General features: G+C 36.9%; 1 protein-coding gene across 5 annotated transcripts in view; it reads left to right on the top strand.

Annotated features, from left to right (window-relative positions):
• The window catches only part of LOC105488247 (KH RNA binding domain containing, signal transduction associated 3), a 201,198-nt gene that overhangs the window by 90,344 nt on the left and 87,061 nt on the right, over positions 1 to 23,793 (top strand). For all 5 annotated transcript variants that reach the window (XM_071067784.1, XM_071067783.1, XM_011752145.2 and 2 more), the window contains exons 4-5: positions 4,662 to 4,808; positions 11,963 to 12,102. In XM_071067784.1, coding sequence (XP_070923885.1) covers positions 4,662 to 4,808; positions 11,963 to 12,102 — 287 coding nt within the window. The remainder of the gene's footprint in view (positions 1 to 4,661; positions 4,809 to 11,962; positions 12,103 to 23,793) is intronic.

Raw genomic sequence — 23,793 nt, 5'->3', positions numbered from 1 at the left:
GAAATTATGTGTATTTTGCAGGAAAGTTCTCTACCCTTGCTGATATCTTAGTTCATGCTCTAATAAGGCCACCTGGTAATGCACGATATGAGCAGTGAAACCCACAAGCAGGATTCCAGTGTCCCACTTACTTGGTTTGTTACTAAGGGGGTTGGTCGGAACCACTGCTTGGTCAGAAGCAGTGTTTTGTAGCATACAGTGGTAGTAATCAGGGCATCCACCAAGAATTTTACAGGTAGAAGGGAAACAAGGCAAAGCTTTATCTGGATTGTATGCCCAAGTTAGCAGCAAGTGCCTGACTACCCATATAATAAAAGGGATCCTAAATATTATCAGCTTGGTGTCAAGGCTTGGTGGGCCTTCCAGATTATATTGTCATATCAAGGTTCTCTGTTGTTGGCATATTGGACACACAGCATGTCAATAGCCAGTCATCCTTTTTGACGGGATCTGTATTATGAAGTAATGCAACTTCCCTCCCAGCCACCGTGGCCATTTTGCTGATGAGCACCTTGAGTTGCATGGAGACTACTGGGGAATAAGGTGCTCTAGCATCTGCTGCAATGAGTCCTCTTGACTACCTGGCTGAATGCCTGCTCTGCATTTGCATGGGACACCCTGTTTTTACATGCTTGGCCCGCTTTTCCAGATCATTTATCACCTATTCACTGATTCTTTCATTTTTATGTCTTTGGGAATCAATGTGGTGATTCTGCAAGTGGCTGATTGTGTATATTTTATCAAGATCCTCGGGAACCAGGGAGGGGAGTAGCATACATTGTGGATTTAGAATCCACTGAACCCACTGTCAGTGCACTGGCACCACAAGTCTCCTTACCTTCTAATCTCGTAAGCCCCACTCTGCTTGGTGGCCCTCAGGGGAGTGGCGTTAGGTCAGAATCAGTTCTGTTAATTCTCAAACTGGCTAAGTGTTTCCTCTCCTTGGTGTAAAGTCACTCTAGTAAAATGTCCCTGATGCTTGCTGGGATCTGAGATTCAGAGAATTTGAATATATTATCTGGGTTTATTAGAGAAATTCATTGTTTTGGGAGGACTAGGAGGAAGCTCACACACTAGGAAATATAGTTACTGTATGCAAGCAGCCTTTTCCCTGGGTTTAACATAGCTCTCTTGTTCTCTGCATGTTTGATTAAGCAGAGATTGATCGTAGGCCAGGAGATGATAAGGAGGAGGAGTAGTGAAGCGTGAGAATTGTCATTTCCCTTCAAGGAACTACCTCAGCTGTGTAAGCAACATGGGAAAAGGATCACCAGACAGGCTTTTGCCTTGTGGAAGGCTCTGTGGCATTTCACTATTGGAGTACTCAAAGTTGTATGAATCCTCCCAAATGTCAGTTTGTTCTCAGGTTTAATTTATTCTTAGGTTTTTGCTGTTATCCAGACAGTGTCCTGAGTCTCACATAAGAGATGGCTGGGCATCTGCATTTTTATTCAGCTGCACACAGACTTGAACTCTGCATCTGTTTGTTGACCCCATCAACCTGTGGCTGCAAACAGTGCACTCTAGCTTGCTTCTGGCTCTTTGGGCCTGAACTGATAACAATGTAAAGCCCCCAGTCTGTCATTTTCTCTCTCAACTCTTTTCCATCAGCTTTGTCTACCTCTTGCCTACCTGTACTCCCCTCCCCATTTTGTCCCATACTGTGCTGTAGCCTCTGTCACGTGATCCATCAGTCATTCTTTAAAAGCATTTTACTGAGGGTGACCACAGATCATCATTTAAGTGACAGGTTTGCAACTTAAATGGATACTGGCCAGTCGCGGTGGCTCACGCCTGCAATCCCACCACTTTGGGAGGCCAAGGCGGGGGGATCACCTGAGGTCCGGAGTTTGAGACCAGCCTGGCCAACATGGTGAAACCCCATCTTTACTAAAAATATAAAAATTAGCCGGGCATGGTGGTACACGCCTGTAATCTCAGCCACTCCAGAGGCTGAGACAGGAGAATTGCTTGAACCCAGGAAGCGGAGGTTGCAGTTAGCCGAGATTGAGCCATTGCACTCAAACCTGGGTGAAAAAGCGAGACTCTGTCTCCAAAACCAAAACAACAACAACAACAAAAAAAAAAAAAAAACAAGATTATACTAGTATCCCATCTGCTGTATTATCGTCACTGCCTGAATTCTTGAATATTGATTTCAGTTGATCCTTTTTACTAGTTTTAGTTTTCAGAAGTTACCTGTTAATATGTTTATTTCTAAAGAGATTCCCTTATTATTTTAATCTCATCCTTTCAGATTTTAAAAGTGTTCACTATTTAAAATCTAATGTGAATATAATTTATCTTCTACATTTATTCGCTACGTTTATGAAATTATGGGGGTCATTACTGATGTATATCAGTTGGTTACATAGCATAATAATCATGTCAATGCTCTGGTCTGTTGAGCCTTCAGTTTGTGCCAAACTTCGTGCGGGATGTTTTGCCTACATCGTCTATGCTATACAATAATAGAATAAATAAAATGATAGTTATATAATAATTATCATTACTACATTTATCATTTACTGAGTGCTTATTAGGTGCAAGGCTTCATCCTAAAGACGTTTTGTTTGCTAACTCCTTTATTACCATAACAGCCTTCTGAGATAAGTACTATACTATTATTTTCCCCACTTAAAAATCACCCCTTTAAGATGAGGGTAATGTAACCTGCCCAAGTCATACAATAAATGTTGGATTAGGGGTTTAATGCAGAATTTCAGCATCTATGTGTTTCTCCAAATAACACATTGCCTCTCATCATTAATCTATAGAGTGGTTTGGTAATAACTCCTCTGTCTGTGGAATTGTACCATGGCTACAGCTATGATAAGAAAGCCTCCCTGTCCAGCTTAAGTTTGTGATAGAAATAAAAATGCTTGAATAAGAATGAACAATTAAAATCATTATTTTGGTACTCTATTAGAAAAGGATAAATGTTTGTTTCAATAATTTGTGCTTTCAGAGATGAATCGCTGTACATAGAATCCAATTTTTAAAACTTGAGCCATGAGAGAGATTCAGATCAGATGGTTGAAATATTCTGATTAGAACAATGAAGAGTTGGCATAAGATAATGGTTTTTATAGTCAAAACAAATTTCAAAGGAAATTTATAGACTATTGTGGCAGCTTATATTTACATACATTCCTTATGTTTTTTCCTTTCATTCAGTTTCTGGCATACTTCTATTAATATGATGGAAGCTAGCATGTATTGGTGCCTACTGTATGTTAGGCAGTGTACTAGGTAGTGTATACACTGTCTCCTTTCACCAGCATTTGTATAAAGCTGTCCCTTGTGTTCTCAGTAGTTCTGCATTAACATACATGTGCTACCAATAAACAGATTTTGCAAATTAAGTATTGGATTACATAGAGTCTGTCTAATCTCACATGGCTAGGACCGGCATAGCTGAGATGAAAGTGTAGCTGAGTAAATCCCATGCTCATCTCCGGCTCTGTCTATTAGTCTTTCTTTTCTTCGTAAGAGTTCAAATAGTCAAGTCACAGAAGTTGAATCCTTCAAGGGTGAAGTCAAGGCTTATGTGCCTCTAGCATTTCATCATTGGCCTCTTGCTTAGTTGTGAAATTAAAAGGTGGTATTGCCAGGAATTCCTGGGGTTCCCTTGGTTATGGGATAGCCTTTTTGAAAGACTAGAAAGATTTCTTATCTTTTGGAAATTAGTCTCAGATTTCTGTTAATCTTAATCTGTCTGATATTAACATTGGAAACAAAGATTAATGGAAGACCCAGATTCTGAAATGAGGACCTAACATTGAAGGTTAGTTAGGAAAAGGGAGAGGAGCAAAATCAGGAGTTCCTTAACAATCTGTTTTTTCTCCTCCTAGTTTTCCTCCTACATTTCATTATGGAAACAAAGATTAAAAACTTTTGTCATAATTGTGTAAAATAATGTAATAAAGTCTTTCATTTTGTTTTATTCACTGTTTTATTCTCAGAATATAGTGCTTGGTATGTAGAAATGTTTTTTGAATGAATATGTGAACGAGCAAATTGACATAGCAATGAATGAATGTTTAATCATTCATTCAACAAATCTTTGTTGAACATCTGTATACCAAGCACTTTTCTAGACATGGAAAATGCATCACTAAGCAAAGCAGTCACAGTGTCTGCTCCATGGTAATCACTTTTTACTAAGAGAAAATAGACATGTTTTTTAAAATAAGATATTTCAGATAGTGGTAAGTGCCTTGTACCAGCATCACAGACACACATAGCCAGTGTAGAAGTGAGCACGTGAGCTCAGCCAGGTTGAGAAGCACAAAGGAAGCATGGGCAGCTGCTGCTGAGGGCTGAGCAAAGGAGACTGGAGAAGGTGAAGACAGCCTAGCAGTGGAAGTGAGCAGATGATGGAGCTCCTACAAGTCAGCATCTGGAGTGGGATGTTATTCCAGCAGCAGTAGGAAGCCTTTGGAGTGTGTGTAAAAGCCTGGGAATATCAGGATCACATTTGTAGCTTAAACCTTCTTTTCTAGAGTGGTGTCTACTGTTTGGTGAATTTTCTGTGACAACCGCATGCCAAATGGATTGTTTTTATTTTGGGGGATTAGTTTTTATTTACTTATTTTTTTATTTTTTCATTTCTTACAATGACACATTTTTGAATGTGATTTCTTTTTTCTTTTTTCCAGGAAGAAGAGTTGAGGAAAAGTGGAGAAGCAAAGTACTTCCATCTCAATGATGATCTCCATGTTCTCATTGAAGTGTTTGCCCCACCTGCAGAAGCTTATGCCAGGATGGGACATGCTTTGGAAGAAATCAAAAAGTTCCTCATCCCTGTTAGTACAATTTTTCTTGATTGTTAACTTGTACTTTAAAGTCTTTGCTTTAATCCTTGATAATTCTTGTCTGTAACTGTTATTTGCGTAGCTCCTTTTCCGCTGAAAAGCTGTACAGGACATCACCTCACGTAGACCTTACAGTGTCCCTGTGAATTACTGGGCATCATTCCTTCTTTATATATGAGGTGTTGGAATTTCAGGAAGATTCAATAATATGGCCAAGGTTACATAGCTAAAAAACTTGCATAGCACAATCCCTAGTTCAGGTTTTGAAACACTTTTCCTACGATTTTATGTGACACTTTGCAAATTTTTTGTTCTCCAACACAAAACCGTTAGTGCCTTCTGCGTGCCATGCACGGTGCTTGGTGTTGGCATGCAGACTTGAATAAAAGCAGTCCCTGCCCTCGTTTAGTATAATATATTATGTAATTTAGAGGAAGAGAAACATCAATAGATGATTTCAGTACAACATGATAAATATAGTAACAGACATAACCATAATGAGCACAGAGGGCATGGGCTATTTAGCTAGCTTCTGCCAAGTATTTTGGATGTTTTGTTAAAAATTGACTATCTGTTTTAACCCTTGCAGACACCTTGACATTGCTAAGGATGTGACAATTTAAAGGGAATACATCTCTACCTCTGTTACAAAAATTGATTTAAGTCTTTTGTGTGATTTGTATGCTCTTGATAAAAGGACTTTTTATGTCATTTGCATGCTCTTGGTAAAAAGAATCATAAAGTATTCAACACTTTGGCGCTGCAGACTATTTTAGAGAAACTGACACATCTGTCAAATAGTTCTCTGGATAAGACTGTCTTTGGTCATCCTAGGCTAGTTTGGTGGATTGACTTACATACTACAGCACTTGTACTGTGATTATACTATGTGTGAGGAAAACAATTGTTATATTTATAGGCAAAGGATATTTAAATCACTTTTGCCTTTAAAAAGCCAGGACATGGAATTGCATTAAGTATGTAATAACCTGGGAACTGAAATGGCTAGTATTTTCTTTAGTTCCCATGAGCAAATATGACAATCTATTTCTTCATTTAGTTTAAAAACAAAATTTCTAAGGGCTTCGCTATGTGATAGGCAGGTGTGAACTAATAAAATACATGATCTCTCATGGAGTTTCATGGCAAAGTCAGATATGAACCAGTTTTTCATACAAATGACTACGAAACTGAAACCCTGACAAGACCACAGCTAAGGAGAGGTGTATGTTTTGGTGATGATGCAGTGTGGCGCAGGCAGTGCGTCTCTAGCCAGGTGAGACAGATTCTCTTTTCCACAGATGGCTGCAGTAGCACCTTTTATCCCGTGACCCCTACAGTCCTTCCCCGGAGTAGACTCTAATTTCCCTCACACCGAATCTGGGCTGGCCAAAAGAATCTTCGCCTACTGAAGGTCACCAAGATTTTCTGTTTTCTTTAAATGTTTTTCAGTATTCTCTCACTTAAAATCCATTTTGAGTTAATTTGTTTATTTCAGGTCTCTAAATTTATGTTTTTCTGGATGAATATCCAGTTTTCCTAGCACCATATGTTGAAAAGACAATCATTTCCTCATTCAGTACCTTAGTACCATTGTTGAAAATTTACTAAACATAAATGTAAAGGTTTATTTCTGCACTCTCAAATTCTTTTTCATTGATTTGTATGCCTACTCTTAATGCCAGTAGCATGCTCTTAATTACTTTAGCTTTAAGTAAATCTGGAAATCTAGGTTGTGTAAATTGTCCAACTTTGTTCTTTTTCAAACATTTTTTTTACTTTTCTGGCTTCTTAGCATTTTTATATATGTTTTAGGATCAGCTTCTTAATTTCTGTTTAAAAAAAAAAAAAGCTGGCTGGGATTTGATACATATTATATTGAATCTATAGATCAGTTTGGGGATAATTTTCATCTTAACAATTTTGAGTTTTCCAATCCAGGAACATGAAATGTTTCTTCACTTTTAAAAAAGATACTACAAAATGTTTCTCAATAGTGTTTTATCGTTTTCAGGCCTTTTCCTTTCCTTTGCAAAATTGATTTGTAAATATTGTATACTTTTTGATACTATTGTGAGTGCAATTTTTAAAATTTCATTTTCAGATGGTTACTAGTGTATAGAAATACACTTGAGTTCTGTATATTGATTTTGTATCTTGTGATCTTGCCGTGTTTATTAGTTACAGTGTGGTGTTTTTAAATAGAATCATTACAATGATTAAGTGGAATCCTAATTAGTGGAATACAGGAGCATGTCATCTGTGAATAAAGACGACTTAACTAGCTCCTTTCCAATATGGATGCCTTTAATTTTTTTTAATGTAATGTTGTTATTCTCTTCTATTCCATTCCACTTCATTCCGTTCCTTATCACGCTGACTAGAACCATCAGTGCAGTGTTGTTTCTAAAACTAGGGGGGAAAGCATTCAGCCTTTCACCGTTGGCTGTAGGTTTTTTTTATTGCTGCTCTTTGTCATGTTGAGGAAGTTCTCTTATATTTCTCATTATTGAGAGTTTTTATCCTGAATAAATGTATAAATATGGGTATTGAATTTTGCAAATGTTTTTCCTCCTGAGATGATTGTGTGGTTTTATTCTCCTTTATTTTGTGAATAATAGTGTATTGCGTTAGTTGATTTCAGATTTGAAGCCACATTTGCATTCCAAGGATAATTCCCACTTGGTCATAGCATGTAGTATTCTTTATGTGTTGCTAGATACGGTTTACTAATAGTTTGTTAAGGATTTTTGCATCTGTAATTATGAGGGACATTAGTTTGTAGCACAGTATTTTTCTGGAGTCTTTTATATTAACTTACACTATTTTGGGTGCCCTTCATTTCTTCCTGTGGATAGAGTTGCCATATGGTGTTATTTCTTTTCAGCCTGAAGGCTTTTCTTTAGACTTCCCTGTAACCTAGGTCTGCTAGCAAAAAGTCTTTTGTTTTTCTGGGAATGTCTTTATTTCACCTACATCAAAAAAAAATAGATAATATAATTATTGATTGATAGTTTTTGTTTTTTGTTTCTCCAGCACTTTGAATATGCTGCTTTGCTACCTTCTGACCTCTGTTATTTTTGATGAGAAGAGTCATTAATCATTTTACTGTTCTCCTGTGTATAATCTGTTGTTTTTCTCTTGCTGCTGTCAAGATTTTTTTCTGCCTCTGGTTGTCAGCAATTTGGGTGTGATGTACACGTTTATCCTATTTGTTGGCTAAGCTTTGTGCATCTATAGGTTTATGTTTTTCATTAAATGTGGAAAGTTTTCAGCTATTTAAACTTTTTCTGCCTTTCTACCCCCCACCACACCCCCTAATTATAGTTACATGTATGTTGATACACATGCTGGTGTCTCATGGATTTCTGACATTCAAGATTTTTCATCCTTTTTTCTCCATGTACCTCACTCTGGATAATTTTAATGGACCAGTCTTCAAGTTAACTAATTCTTCTGCCAGCTCATAGCTGTTATTGAACTCCTCTAGTGAATTTTTCATTGCGGGTAATATGCTTTTTAAATTTTCTTGTGTTGCAAGTCCAACATCTGGGCCCTCTCCAATACAGTTTCTTTGTACTGCTTTTCTCCCCCTGAGTATGGGTCACGTTTTCCTGTTTCTTTGCATGTTTCTTAGTTTTTTGCTGAAAAGTCTATATTTTCAATAACATATTATAGCAAACCTGTAATCTGATTCGTTTTCTTCCCAGAGGGGTTTTTGTTGCAGACAGTTTTGTGTGTGTGTGTGTGTGTGTTCTATTTCCTTAATAATTTAGTTGGAATAAATTTGCAGCCTGTCTTCCTCATAGTTACAGCTAATAATATCTCTGTTAATGTGTTTTGTTGTTGTTGTTTTGTTTTGTTGCTTTTATTTTTAAACCTGGCCTGCTAGGGATGTTGTCTGTGTCAGCACTGCTTAGTGGACAGCCAATGGGAGCTCATGTTCACACAACTGTGTTAGTGAGGTTTCCATCCTCTAATGATGGAGCTGTGCGTGTACATAGGGGAGTGGATCCAAGAAGACTCTCGTCATGTCCACCCTGGCTTATCTGTTGCTCTGGGATTCCTCCTGTCTCCCCTGCATATATGTGTACTCGCCTTCAGGAAAGGTTGTATGGAGAGCTTTGCCTCATTCTCTTCTTGCTGTCCATGCACATAGCCTTCCATCCAGCCAGAGGAGTGTGGCGAGCTTTTCAAGACTGTCTCATTTCCTGAATCTCTGTCCAATTTCTGGCTCGCCTGATGGTCAGTTTCTTGACGCCACCCAAGACGGCAATACTAGATGCATCCTTTGGCAAGCCGGCCAGACTCATTTTTCTTACTTGAAATGTAGCACTTTTTAATGAATAAATACATTGTATTTTCAGTTTACTGTGTACCTTTAGTCAGTTTTCAACTCCTAAAATGGTTACTTTGAACCATTTCCTCAGTTTTTATTTTGCTTTTTGTGGGAGAGGCTTTGCTGAGCTCCTCCCTTAGCTGTACCAGAAGTGGCATGTCCTATTAGTACCTTTTGTTTTTAACTTAGGTGATTTTGGACCTTGTTCCTATGAGCATATGCAGTTTTATTTCATTCTTTTTAATGTCTGCATAATATTTTGTTATATGCATGTTCCAGAGTTTATTTAATTGGCCCTCAAATAATGAACATTGAGGTTACTTCTTATAGATCACAATACAAACAGTGATCCTAGGATTAACCTTGGACATAACTGTTGGCATATTTTGGCAAATATATCTGAAGAGTAAATTCCTAACAGAGAACCCACTGAATTTCTATGAGTTACTTTTAATCACTTCATTTAAAAACTTTTTCTCCGTTCTTCAGGCTAACATATATTTGAATAGATTCTAAGCTCACTGGATAGTCAAGTCCTGCTTACACATATTTAATCAAAATTTTAATGGCTTTTCTGCTCTTTACAATTCATGATGGTGTTAATATTAATGTTGTAATAGTTTCACTTTTCAGATGGGGAGTTAAAAATGATAATTTAAAATGCAAAATTACAAAAATAAGTTAGTCTGTAAGCTACTATGAATGATTTGCATTCTCTACTAATTTAAAAGCATTTTTTCAAAGACCAAGAAAATTCTAACTATAATGGTAATATCAGCAGGGTCCATTTGACACCAGGAGAAAGTCACCTAGAATTTTAAAAAATTGTCTAAAATCACATAGCTGTTAAGTTCAGTTGGTTAAATTTAGGCTTAACCTCAGATGTGATCGATTCAAATTCCATATTTCTTAAATGTAGTTTTTCAAAGATGGTATTTTAAATGGACGTTATAGTTTTTGTGATACTGTTATAATCACCTAACCTTACTTAGAACAATATTTTTTAATGTTGTTTCTGAATAGGGCTTCGACTGTGTTCTTTTTGCATGAATCTATTTTTAACTTCATACAATTTAGTATTACACCTCCTAACTTTTCAGCAGGTCAAATATTTACCATTTACATAGCACATTATATTTAGAGCTTTACAAATCACTTATTTAGAATGTGCTTTACAAAGTATGTGTTAATCTTCACACATTTTCATTAAAATGGCTGGTAACATACTAATAGGCTTATTTTAGAGAGGTTGAAATAATGATGGAAAGAACCAGATGCTTCCCCTGAGGTCACAATACCTGAAATAAGTCAGGGAAGTAATTTATATTTACAATAAAGTATTGACTCCATTCTTAATTTTCCCTGTCAATCACAGTGACTTGTATTGGTCGTCATTTGCCTTCTCTTCTTCCTGCTTTGCAAGTGTTAGCTGATTATGATTTTAACTTTCTTTTTGACTGATGTTCATATTTTTTTTAATTCCAGAATGCCTTCTACTACAAGTTTCAAGTCATTTTTTTGCATTCTGCTTTTGAAAAGAGGTAGTATTTTTAAAATAAATTTCCTGAATTTCTTTCAGGTTTTTAATTCTAAATAATAAATAATGCAGGAATCTGTCTCCTCTAAATCTTCTATTTACACTCTTATTTGCTCATGTTTCTTCTGTCTTAAAATCCTCTGCTCCTCCCTGAAAACTATGATCTTCTCTCTCATTTTCATTGTGCCCATACAGCTGGAAGCAGCTGCCTGCCTTTACTTTCTCTGGCTTACTGCTGTTTATTATTTATTCCACTGAAACGGATTCCATCTCTACCTTTCACCCAAACCACTGTTTCTGACAGTAGTGGCTTTACTGTTAATGAATCCCATGAAATTAGGACTTCTGAGAAGTGTCTGTTCATATCCTTTGCCCATTTTTTGATGGGGTTGTTCGCTTTTTTCTTGTAAGTTTAAATTCTTTGTAGATTTTGGATATTAGCCCTTTAGTTCTCATCCTGAGGCAGCACTTCTTGTAATGAACTTACTATTTCCTTTTTGATCCTTTAGACCTGAACTTTCCCTTCTTTGTAAAATAGATTACGTTTACATTTACCCATGTCTTAGCTGATGATTGTTGAATGGAGTTCAGGGTGCTAAGGAAGCAGGAGAAATCAAGGATGACCCCTAGAGTTTCTTAGTTGAATCTTTGGATGATGATGTAAGATGAAAGGAGAAGAGCAGATTTTCAGGAATAAGATTATGTGTTCAATTCTGAAAATGTTGAATTTCACAACTTGTATAATTTCCTATTGGAAATGTGCAAAAAGCCTGTGTCCCTGTGGTTCTTAAGTACGTGAAGGCCATCCTGTTGTACGTATATCTATCCTTCCTCTTTGCTAGATTGAAGCCCCTGGGTGCTGGGCTATTGCTTAATTCCTCTTTGTTTCTCTGTTACTTGGTTCATTGTAGGTGATCAATACCTGCTAGTTGAATTGAGTTGCAAATAACAACACCTATATATCAGTTTTATGATATTTTAATTTTATTATAAATGTCTCAGTTGCAAAGTATGCCCAGAGAAAGGTTAGTGGCTGATTATAGAAAATTTTAGCTTGAGGAAAAAATGCTATAGTTTTTTTTTTCTTCCTTTTTTACAAAAATTTATTATCACATTTTTATTTTAGCAATTTTTATTTTATTGTTTTATAAATTGATTCAACTATTTTCCTAACCCTTTTTTTCTATTAAGAATTACTTGCTTTTTGTTCTAAATATTTTTGTATTTCTAATATGAAGTGAATTTTGCTATCTTCTGTCTTTTGTGTAGGACTATAATGATGAGATCAGGCAAGCACAGCTCCAGGAATTAACATATTTGAATGGTGGTTCAGAAAATGCAGATGTTCCAGTGGTTCGAGGGAAACCCACCTTGCGTACAAGAGGTGTACCAGCCCCAGCAATAACCAGGTAAGCGTAATTTGTTTTTAGGTTAACATACCATTGCAGCAGTTTTAATATTTTCTTTATTAGTAGCCAAAAACAGTTCTATCTGAATAAAACTTGTATTCATGTGGGCATAGTGGCACATGCCTGTAGTCCCAGCTACTCGGGAATCTGAGGCTGGGAGTTCAAGGCCATGGTATGCTATGATAGTGCCTGTGAATAGCTGCTGCACTCCAACGTGGGCAATGTGGTGAGACCCCCATCACTTTAAAAATCATAATCATAACTTTTTTAAGTCTATAGTCAAACAATGTGATGTCATATTAAGGGGATTTACTTTGGAGTGAGATGTTCCTGGGCTTAAATATAACCTGTGACATTAATTATCTGATGATTCTAGGTGAATATTATTATTCACTATAATATTAATTTTTTTAAATGAGACTTGTTTTTTATGTAAGTAATGGCATTGATAAGAAGATTGGGCCAGTAGTCACTTGTGTTTTGCCATTGAGTAAACCATCAGGCTACTTCACTGCCACATCACCAATCCTAAGCACAGTGTCAGACACCAAGTCAGTGTCCACATGCTTATTGCCATTTTATTCACTCTAAATTCTCTGTGGTATCTGTAAATTCCTGAGCTGGTCTAGGCACACACATTTTTTATTTCTGTCCTTGGATTGGTGATTAATGTTAATGGGAAAAATGTTTTAAAGAAATCGTAAATCTGACATGACTATCTCAAATTTAATTGAGAATTATTTTTAATTTTTCAATCTTTGAAGTCAGTGGAAAGAAGTAATGCAGATTTTTCAATTAAACTAATGACTATGGATAAATTTTTATTTTAGATAGAATTCTGCATGAAATAATTTAAAATAGCATTCTTGTACATCTCTAAGTTTATTTGGGAGAATAAAAGTCACTTCCTCAATTTGCATTGCTGGTCAGAGCAGTTATGCAAGAAACATAGGTAGGGAGATGATCTCTACTAATTAAAAGAGCTAATAGTAATAGGGTTGCTACTGATGATTTTATGAGATAATTTATGTAGGTACTCAGTAAATGGTAAATCTCTTTCATTTCTATTTTTTATACCATTAAATTTACTTGAAATCTTAAGAACTTACTTACCTGCTTCATTAGTTTCATGTGGCTGCTGTGACAAATTACCACAGATTTTTCTTGGCTGAAAGTGATAGAAATATAGTCTCTGATCGTTTTGGAGGCCAGATGCCAAAATCACTGTCACTAGGCCAAAGTCAAGGTGTTGGCAAAGTCGTTCTCCCTCTGGAGGCTCTAGGGGAGATTCCTTTCCTTGTCTCTTCCAGTTTCTGATGACTACAACATTCCTTGATTTGTAGGCACATCGCTTTAGCCTCTCCATCCTCACACGGCCTTCTCCTCTTATATCTATAATCTCCTTCTGCCTGCCTTTTACAAGGAGACATGTGATTATATTTAGAGCACACCAGGGTAATCCCATCTCAAGATCTAAATCACATCTGTAAAATTTATTTTTATAGATAAGGTAACGTAACTAGATAAGGTAACGTAACTAGATAAGGTAACCTTATTTAGAAATTTTTTTTCTAGATAAGGTTCCTGGTATTAGGACAGGATAATTTTGAGTGGCCTACTAGTCTAGTTAGTTTTATCTTTGTTGTGATGGGAGCTTGTACATTTACAAGCCAAATACAACAAAATATATTTTATTTTATTTTGTTTATTTATTTATTTTTTGAGATGGAGTGTTGCCCTGTCACCCAGGCTGGAGTGCAGTGGCACTATCTTGGCTTACTGCAGCCTCCGCCTCCTGGGTTCAAGTAATTATCCTGCCTCAACCTCCCAAGCAGCTGGGATTACAGGCATCTGCCACCACTCCTGGCTTTTTTTTTTTTTTTTTTTTGTATTTTTAATAGAGACGGGGTTTCACTGTGTTGGCCAGGCTGGTCTCTAACTCCTGACCTCGTGATCTGCCTGCCTTGGCCTCCCAAAGTGCTGGGATTACAGGCGTGACCCACTGCACCCGGCCAACAAAATACATTTTTAAAACTCTTCTGAAAGTCTCCAAACTTATTACATTACTGGTTTATGTTTGTTTGTTTATTTGTAGATGCAGGTAAATAGTATGGTTCATAGTGGCCAGGTGCATTATTGGTGCCATAGCAGATAGCAAACCTCCCAATCAAGGCATTGTCTCTTAGCTCTTTGAAATAATAGAGACTGAAGCATCTGTCCTCAAATCTCACCCAAAAAGTGAACAGAAAATACATATAGATAAGTAAAAAGAGAAACAGACCAGGCACAGTGGCTCATGCCTGTGATCCCAGTGCTTTGGGAGACCAAGGCCAGAGGATTGATTGATGACAGGAGTTTAAGAGCAGCCTGGGCAACATAGCCAGACCCCATCTCTACAAAAATAAAAATAAGCTAAAAAGAGAAACAGAAGTCTCCCAGAAATGACATTTATATGTCAGCATTCCAGTCTTCTTAGTGAAATGTAGATAAAAAGATATCTCTGTATATATATATATATACACACACTTTATTTTTAGTGATATATATATATATGTATCTATATATATAACTATGAACACTATATGTAGTATTCATCATAAGAAATTATTTACCTGGTATATTAGTTTCCTGTGGCTGCTGTATATAACTTTATACAAGTAAGATTAGTACACAGAAAAGTGCATGTTACATTTATTTTATATATATATACATATCTTTATATATGTGTGTATGTAATAAAATTAACCCAGTGATATTTCACTTAAGATTAAATTACTCTTACATATACCTTTTTTGCAGAATACCAGCACAGAATGAATATCCCCTCCAGAATAGAGTGTGGAGAATCGAGCATACCCACTGCTGTTGTTTAGGGGGTATTGCATTCCTTACACTAGATCTGCCATTTTTACTGAATATGATTTATAATTCAGTTGTCAGTTTCTAAATTAAGTTGTTGAAAATGTTATGAACAGATGAGGAAGACAGAAGCAGTTTTTTTGTTTATTTTGAATGCAATACCTGGACAGATACTTCCATCTGCACAGATGAAAACCCATCCCTTGTGATTACAGTATATGCATTGCTTGTCATTTAATGCTGTTTTAATGTCTTGATGGTTAATATTCTGTGATAGCATTATTTTTCAGTTCAAATTTTAGACCCTGGTTTCAGTTCGTGGTGGAGTAATGGCTGGTTCAGTGTCAGAGTTAAATGCCTTTATTTGTGTACTTATGGTTGCCACCTGTGTACTTGAAATCATAAGCAGCTCATATGCTAGGCACCAGCAGGGCACTGAACACACAACCCACTTTCTTTCCTTCATGTGATTATGGTCTTCCTCGGTCCCAAATCCTTTAAACACCTTGTTTCTACAGTACAATGTTTATATTCATACAGCAGGAATTCAAAGCCTTCTCGTACATTTTTTCCTCAAATCTTTTCTACAGTTTAGTCTTTACTGATTATTTTGCCATATTTCCTGTGCATTTAACCAACCCTGTACATTTAACAACCTACCCTTTATGAAACAAAGGGTAGAAGCTTTGTTTCATAAAGTTGGTGCTTGTATTTTTCTATATCTTTGCTCACTTGTTTCTCTGCCTTGCCTTTTTAAAATCATTATTACCTTCAAGTCCGAATTGAAACTAATTTTAATAAACACTTATGTTGCTGCTACTATTGATTGAGTACTTTTCTAAGCACTTTAGAGATATCAACTAAGTTATGCCTCATCACAGTCCGACGTGGTGGGCACTGTTTTGTTAACATCACCATTTTAAAAATGAGGACAGTGAGACCAGGGAGGTAAATTATTTGCCCAAAGTCATGCAGCTAGTGATTGGTAGAGCTGGGTGGAATCCAGGCCATCTGCTTTCATACTCCAAACCTCTCCTCTGTGATTGGTCCTTCCCTTGTGTTTTGATCCAGAATAAATAATAAGTTTTTTTTTTCCCCCATTCCCTTACTGTAATTCTCCCAGATAATTTTCATTCTAGCACTTTTATTGTGTTTTCATTATGGCTCATGATCACACTTTTAATACAAGATGAAAAGACTTAAATAGTCATGCACCACGAAATGACGTTTTTGGTCAAGGATGGACTGGATATGTAACAGTGGTCCCATAAGATTATAATAGAACTGAAAAGTCCCCATTGCCTAGTGATGGTGATGATCTTGATTCTATGTAGTCCTAGGCTATGGGCTAATGTGTGTTTGTATCTTAATTGCATACAAAAACAGCTTAAAAATAATAATAAAAAAAAAGTTAACAGAAGAATACTGATAGAATAAAGATATAAAGAAAATATTTTTGTACCGATTCACAGTGTTTGTGTTTTAAGCCAAGTGTTGCTAGAAAAGAGGCAAAAAGTTAAAAAAAAAATTAAAGTTGACAAATTTTTAAAAATACAGTAAGCTAAGCATAATTTATTATTGAAGAAAGGAAAACATTTTAAAAATAAATTTTGTATAGTCCAAGTTTATAATGTTTATAAAGTCTACGGTAGTGTCCTAGGCCTTCACATTCACTTGTCACTCACTCACTGACTCACCCAGACCAACTTCCAGTCCTGCAAGTTCCACTCATGGTAAATGCCCTATCTAGGTGTACCATTCTCCATCTTTTATATTGTCATGTCTCCATCTTTTATTGTGTCTCCACTGTACCTTTTCTGTGTTTAGATATGTGCAGATACACAAACACCTATCACTGTGTCGTAGTCACAGACAGTATTCAGTATAATAACAGGCTGAACAAGTCTATAGCCAAGGAGCAGTAGGCTGTATCATATAGCCTAGGCATGGAGTAGGCTATGCCACCTAGGTTTGTGTAAGTGCACTCTGTGATGTTTGTACAATGATGAGATCACCTAAGGAGCTGTTCCTTAGAAGGTATCCTCATAGCTGAGCGACTGTATTTATTTACTCCTTTTTTTCATGAAATCACATGCGGTAACTAACGATAGGTGGTAACTAATGCCAAACTAATATAGTGCACAGAATAAAACTAAGGTAAAAATAAATTGATGAGCAAATTAGGGTAGAAAATTACAAAAACCCAAGGGTAAGGTCAGTATACAAAAACGTACGTATTACAACATTCCATAGTGTTGGCAGAATTGGTCTTGAAATTATACTTTGAGTTGCCTTGTGGCTAAAGATGAGGGAAATATGGCTACAGAATCCAGTGTCTAAATGTCCAAAACCAGTCACAATACATACAAAAGAAAAACATACTTGTTGCAGCCTACGAATTTCTACTTAAGACTTGTGAGAAAAATCTCCAATGAATAGCCATAAATTGGCCTTCATATGATGTGATAATATCTTTAATGGCATTCCTTTTTGCCATGTTCAGTTCTTTAGTACATCATTTTTATTTTGCCTTTAAATCCTCAAGTCATTTTTTTCTTTAATCATCTCTGCCGTCCTTCCTAGTCTAATCCACACTACTCTTCCATTTTCAGTCCCAGTGACTTTTTCAAATTAAATGCGATCTTACGTTTTCCATCCTTAAAATCCTTCAGTGACTCCTTCCCAGTTAGAAAAGAATCCACACTTCCTCACATGCACTTACCTGATCCAGCACTTGGCACTCTCCTCCCCTTTCTGACTCTTATCTTATTCCACTTTTCCTTTGTCTTAACTCCAGCCTTACTGGTCTCCTTTCTTTTGCTCCTTAAATAGCCCAAGCTCATTTCTTTCCCAAATCCTTCACATTTACTCTCCCTCTGCTTGGAGGCTTTGTCTCCAGGTGTCTGGCCACCTCCCTCTCAGCATTGCATCCTCAGCCTACACCGGCACCTGGTCAGAGAAGCCCTTGCCGAGCGCTCAGTGTGAAGGGGCCATCCTCTCAGCCAGAAGCTGGCTCAGAACTCCCTGTCCTGGTGGCGTCGTATCATTGGTCAAGCCGATTTACCTTATTTATTCACTTTGTCGTTGTTATTCCTTATGGGTAATGCAAATCCATAAAGGCCAATGTGTCCCTAGTACCTTGCATATGGTAATTGCTCAGTAAACAATAATGTGAATAAGGTGCTATAGCACATTCTTTAGCCTCTTTCTGATCAAGTGTTGACCACGGGAAATATTCTTTTGCTAATGCTGATCTTATTTGCCGCAGGACTGGGTGTGTCAAGGTACTGGTTTTGTCTGACTCAACAGTTGTGAGCCCTCCAGGATGCCGCTTTCTGTTCCTCTCTTAACACTCGGTGGCTTCTGTGCTGCTTTTCCATTGGCCTTTGCTCTGGCTGTTCTGGCCCTTTCTTCCACGTAGGAGCAGTCCAGTGTCCCCACATTTGATACCAGAAGCAGCAAGAAGAAACTTGAACAAAGGAGATTATGCCCTCTTTCTAAGTAATAAGTGCGTGTTCACAGATACTGGTGCTTAATGTAGTGGTTTTGTTTTAAGTGAGAACATTAGACTAACCAAGTCACCCAGGGTCGTTTATCAGTTTTCATCAAATTGGGGAAATTTTCAGCTACTGTTTCTTCAGATATTTTACTTGCCCCTTTCCCTGTTTCCATACTATGGGAACTGTCAGCTTAAGATAATCCTTTATAGTTTCTTTTCAGCATTAGATCATATGTTACTGATTTTCATGATGTCACATCTTTGTGACGCTGATACTTTACCGGCTGCTGTGATAAACAATAAACATTATCTGAAAGTAAGTGTGGGTCAAGAAATGAGAGTAACAGTGTCCCATCTGATCCCACAGTTTGAGAAGTTACGAAGTTACGTAGCACCCAATATGCATAATAATTGCTGTTATTTAATAATGAAATAAAATATTTCCTTTCAATTATAATACATATTGTAAAATAATATGTGTTATTTTTCAGACAGCTGCAATGTTGAGAAATAAATGTGTAAGTTGTTTGGTACTCACAATTTAATTACCAAATTTGTTCCTTATTGGTTTGGCCTGGGGTAAATATCATGAAAAACTTACTGAAACACTAAGGACATTGTGAACTGAGAAACTTCGGGAAAGTGTCTTTATGATATTGTCCTACAGGCTGAGTCTCTGCTCATTTTTCGTTATTTTTTTGTCTGTTTTCCAGACTGGTCTATGTCTTGACCTAGCCTCAAAGTTCACTGCCTCCTTCCTTTGTATTTTGAAGCCAATCCAATGATATTTTCATTTCAGATCCTTTATATTTTCAGATATAAAATTTTCATTTGATTTTTAATAGTTTTTATTTGTCTGCTGAGATTTTGTATCTTTTCGTTCATTACCAGGATATTTTCTTTTGTAATCAGACCCAGGTTTGGCTGCTGGCTGCTCAAAAGTCAAACACAAGAGACAAACACAGGAGGTGAGGGTTGATGGGAAGAAAAGCAGGTGTCATTAGAGAGCCAACAAATTGAGAAGATGACGAACTAGCATTCTAAATTTTAAAATTTACCTGGGGGTTTTTAAAGGGAAACGTGGTGTGGGACACCCGTGGGAGTGCTGCAGAGTTCAGGGGCTGCGAGTCTTGTTCCAGTGGCTGTCGTGGGTAATCGCCCACCTGGAGGCCTAGCTGGTGTCACCTTGACTTCAGACCAGTGGCGGTGGACTAATTGTTTGTGACTCCTGCTGAGTGGGAGGATTCCGCAGGGGCTTCTTGCCTGCTTTAAGATTAGCCTCTGGAATTTCTTAAGCAAGGACATAATTTCATAAGCATGCATTGCCAGAGGGGAGTTTCTATAGAGGGAAAGAATGAAGAGGTGAGAGGAGAGGGAAGGAAGAAAAGTGGATGATTTTTAAAACTGAGATCCCTGGTTGTACTTTTACACGTTATAAATTTTGAGAGTTTTGTTTAATTCCTTGTCTGCTAATTAATCTGGTTATGTTGGAGTAAATATCGTGCTTTGAAAACTCTGGAATTTGCTATATTCCTCCAAACAGTGTTGCTTTTATTTTATTTTTTAGACTGTTTAAGTAGATAGCTTGATTGAACTCCAACTGCACACTGCATCCCTTGGTAAGCAGCTAAAATCTCAGACGAGCTCCTTCGTCCTTTTCAGGGATACTTGCAGTCTGCCCTGTGCGTTTGTGGTTCGGTTGTCACTGGAGAGTTGGTGAGAGTTCATACATACAATCCGTGGCTCCCTATCTCTGGCTCTCTTCCTTCTACACTTCCTTCCTCACTTTCCAGCAGCTGTGGTTGCTGGAAACTTTGGCCTGTGATTCATCCAGTGCAAAGACTCAGAGTTTTCCATTGGAGTCTTAGCTGCTCAGCATGACCCCTGCAGCCTGTCCTCTTTGGAAACATCATAAGAAGTCACTTCATTCAGTTACCTTTCTTCAAGTGTCATAACCCTTTGGAATCTACCTAGTCATTACCCAGTAACTTCAAGTAATTGCTTTTTGTATTTTATCCAAAGTTTAGTTTTTTGCCCAAGGTTTGATTTGGTTGGAGCTTATGTTATTATACCAGAAGTAGAACCTTGTGTGTTTTGAGAAAACACGTGTGCCAGAAATTTCATATGTGTGGCTAATGCCTCACAACAGCCATGTATAAGCTAAATATTATTATCTCTATTTTATAGATGATGAAAGTCGACTATAAATGTAGAGTTATTCATCTTCTTCAAGTGTTAGGCAGTTAGTTGTTAGTGGAGTCCAGATTAGTATCTAACTCCCTCAATTGAGTTGTTTCTCTCCTACATTTCCTCTGTAGTTTCATATTTGAAAAATAATATTCCGAATGTTTGCTGAATATGCTAAATTTCTTATTAGCAGGCATTCTCTCTGAATATAAATGTAACATTAAAGTTGAAGTTCTTCACATTAGAGCAGGAACTTACTTGATTTTTTAATGTTGAAATGTTATAATAAGGCAAAGCCAAAGTATTATAATAATATCTTCATAATTCAGTCAAACACGGTAAATTCAAGACTCCCAAGAATATAAAACTAGAAACAGTAGAGGATGAAATAAATCAGTTGATGAAAGAAATGCCGAGATAGAGAGGAATTAACAACGAAGCCTTCATTATTAAAGTTGTATTTTGGGTGGGCACCGTGACTCAGACCTGTAATCCCAGCACTTAGGGAGGCCAGGGTGGGAAGATCACTTGAGCTCGTGAGTTTGTGACCAGCGTGGGCTATATAGTGAAACCTTATCATTACCAAAAAAAAAAAATTTTAAAAATCAGCCGAATGTGGTGGCACATGCCTATAGTCACAGCTTTTCAGGAGGCTGAGGTCACAGCTACTCAGGAGGGAGGATCGCTTGAGCCCAGGAAGCAGAGGTTGTGGTGAGCCGAGATGGTTTTAAAAACAAAAAGGTCTGTTTGAATATTCAAACCTAGTAGTACATCATCAGTTGTACTTAATCCAGACATGCATATTACAAAGCCAGTGCTTAGGCTGGTAGAGCAATAAATAGTTAATAGAAGAAACAGTCACATTTACTTTTGCTAAATAAACAGCACAGATCCTTTAATGGACCCCAAGTGGTGGCAGTCTTCATTGACTGCATAATTACTCCTGAACACCTCTGAATTAACTGCCTGCATATTAACGCCCTTGGACACACCTATTGCAGCTGACTGTAGTTGGAGTTGACCACTTGTCAGGAGGATGAGGAACTGTGTTAACGGCTGTGCCAAGAGCATTTAAGCTATTCCCTTGGGATTATTAATAGCACTGTTAACAATGGTTTGGGTCAGAAAACTCTGGGTGCAACAGAGTAAAACTCCATCCTAGATAATAGAGAATAAAGAGGTTCTCAGATGTGGAAAACACGTCAGTTCACACTTGCGTAAGCACTTCCTGAAGCCCTCAGAGGAGAGATTGCATCAGACATTTTCATTAGTATATTTCCCTTCTGTTTAATTATTGAAATGTACTATTTCCAAAAGTATGGAGTAACTCCAGTTTGGGCACTATACATCTTTTCTGAGCATCTACCACCCCGTGCTGTACTCTGCTGTTACTAGGACCATATGGCAGGGCAATTACTAAGTCTGTTAATCTCCAGACTAGCTTGGCCTCATAGTAGAGGGGGAATGTGCCTTTTGCCCTTTGTATTGTTGGGTCCAAGCACAGTATTGAAATTCAGCATGTGCTCAATAAATATTCACTGAAATAATAAGTGGAGATCAGGTTTTTAAAAATCTAAGAAATCTGTAATTGCTTCTATGTCAGGATTACATTTACCACCACCACCCCAATGCCACAGGTTATATGTTCCATGTGGTCTTCCCATTACCCATAACATTAAGAGCAAAGTACTATGAATTTAGCCTTGGACCAAATACATGTTTAACAGTTTAATTTGCATGCTTATTACTTGCTGGAATTTAAAAAATTTCTTTTTTTGCCCCTGAAGGGTAGTAGCACATAGAAAAGAGAGCTTTAGAATCAGATCTAAATTCAAATGTCACTACCACTACTACTTAAGTGGCACAGGAAAGCTCCTTCTCTACACTTTAGTCAGATGGGGGCAGCACTGCCAATATTACAGGTTTCCCCTGAGTAGTCAAAGCATGCCCTGTGTAACGTGGTTACAGCCTTACTTGCCACACACATCCAGAGCCCCAAACAAAAGCTGCTTCCCGTCTTCCATTTCCCGCACCCAACTTTGATTTGAAGAATATTAAAATATTTTAATTCCTTATGCTATCTCCATTCTAGATATTATATATTTTCTTTAAAAATTTCAAAGCCTAAAACCATAACACTGTTATACAATAAAAACTTTAATCGTGATTGGCTGCTAAAATTGAATTTATTCTAAAAAATAGGGTAACTCACTGGTTTTCAATATAGAACTTTTTCAAAAAATAGCTAGTCAAGAACCTCACTTTCAGAGATGCTTATTCATGTACCTCCTTTTCCCTAAATTCCACTAAATGAGTGAAAAAAAGGTTTTAAAAACTATAAATGTACTGGAAATTATTAAAATAGTAAATGTAAGACATTTCTGGAAGAGAAAAAGTGATGGGACTAAAATGGACAAGAAACATCAGAGAAGAATGCATTATAAAAGGCTGCCAGGGAGTTAAGAGTGTTAAAAAGAAGCCCAAAAGAAACTCTGAACTAACAGAATAAGCATGGAGAAAAGAATTAAAATGACAAGTAAACAAATATACATAGCTGTCAAATCCAGATATAAAAATTCTGCAGAACTAGTGAAAGTAATAAACGTGCTCTCTGAAACAATCAATGGAAACCTGTGTTTCTTACAATAATTTAAGAGGTTGAAGAAGATTGACCGGTCATCTGAATTTTTAGGAATTCTCCTTTCCAGTATACATTTGCTGACCAGCTTTTGAGTGATCATTTTCCTGTGCTCTGCTCTTGCCTCCCCCTGTAACTGGTGCCTAAATTTTATAGCCAGTTTTGTCTACAAAGCAGCCTTTCATTATCAGTTTATATTGAAGGACCATGTTAAAATTTGGGGCTTAGATTTTTTTAACCTCACATTTTAAAAATTTTGTGTTTATATTAGTTTGTTTAAACAATGGTGTCTTCCAAATTTTATGAGACAATTGACGTTTACTGTTTGGAAAACTAAACCAATCACCATTAGGAGCCCTGTAGTTTAAAAAAAAAAAAAAGCAATAATGCCTCGACCGTTTTTATTCATAGTTGGTTTCATTTAACAAATAGAATATTTTAGAAAGAAGTTTTCTGAAATTCATAAATTATTTCAGCTTTTGAAATATAATGCAGTACTTAAGAAATA

Source organism: Macaca nemestrina, chromosome 8, assembly GCF_043159975.1.
Source record: "Macaca nemestrina isolate mMacNem1 chromosome 8, mMacNem.hap1, whole genome shotgun sequence".
Lineage (NCBI taxonomy): Eukaryota > Metazoa > Chordata > Mammalia > Primates > Cercopithecidae > Macaca > Macaca nemestrina.
This window is presented reverse-complemented; position numbering and strand designations above follow the sequence as displayed.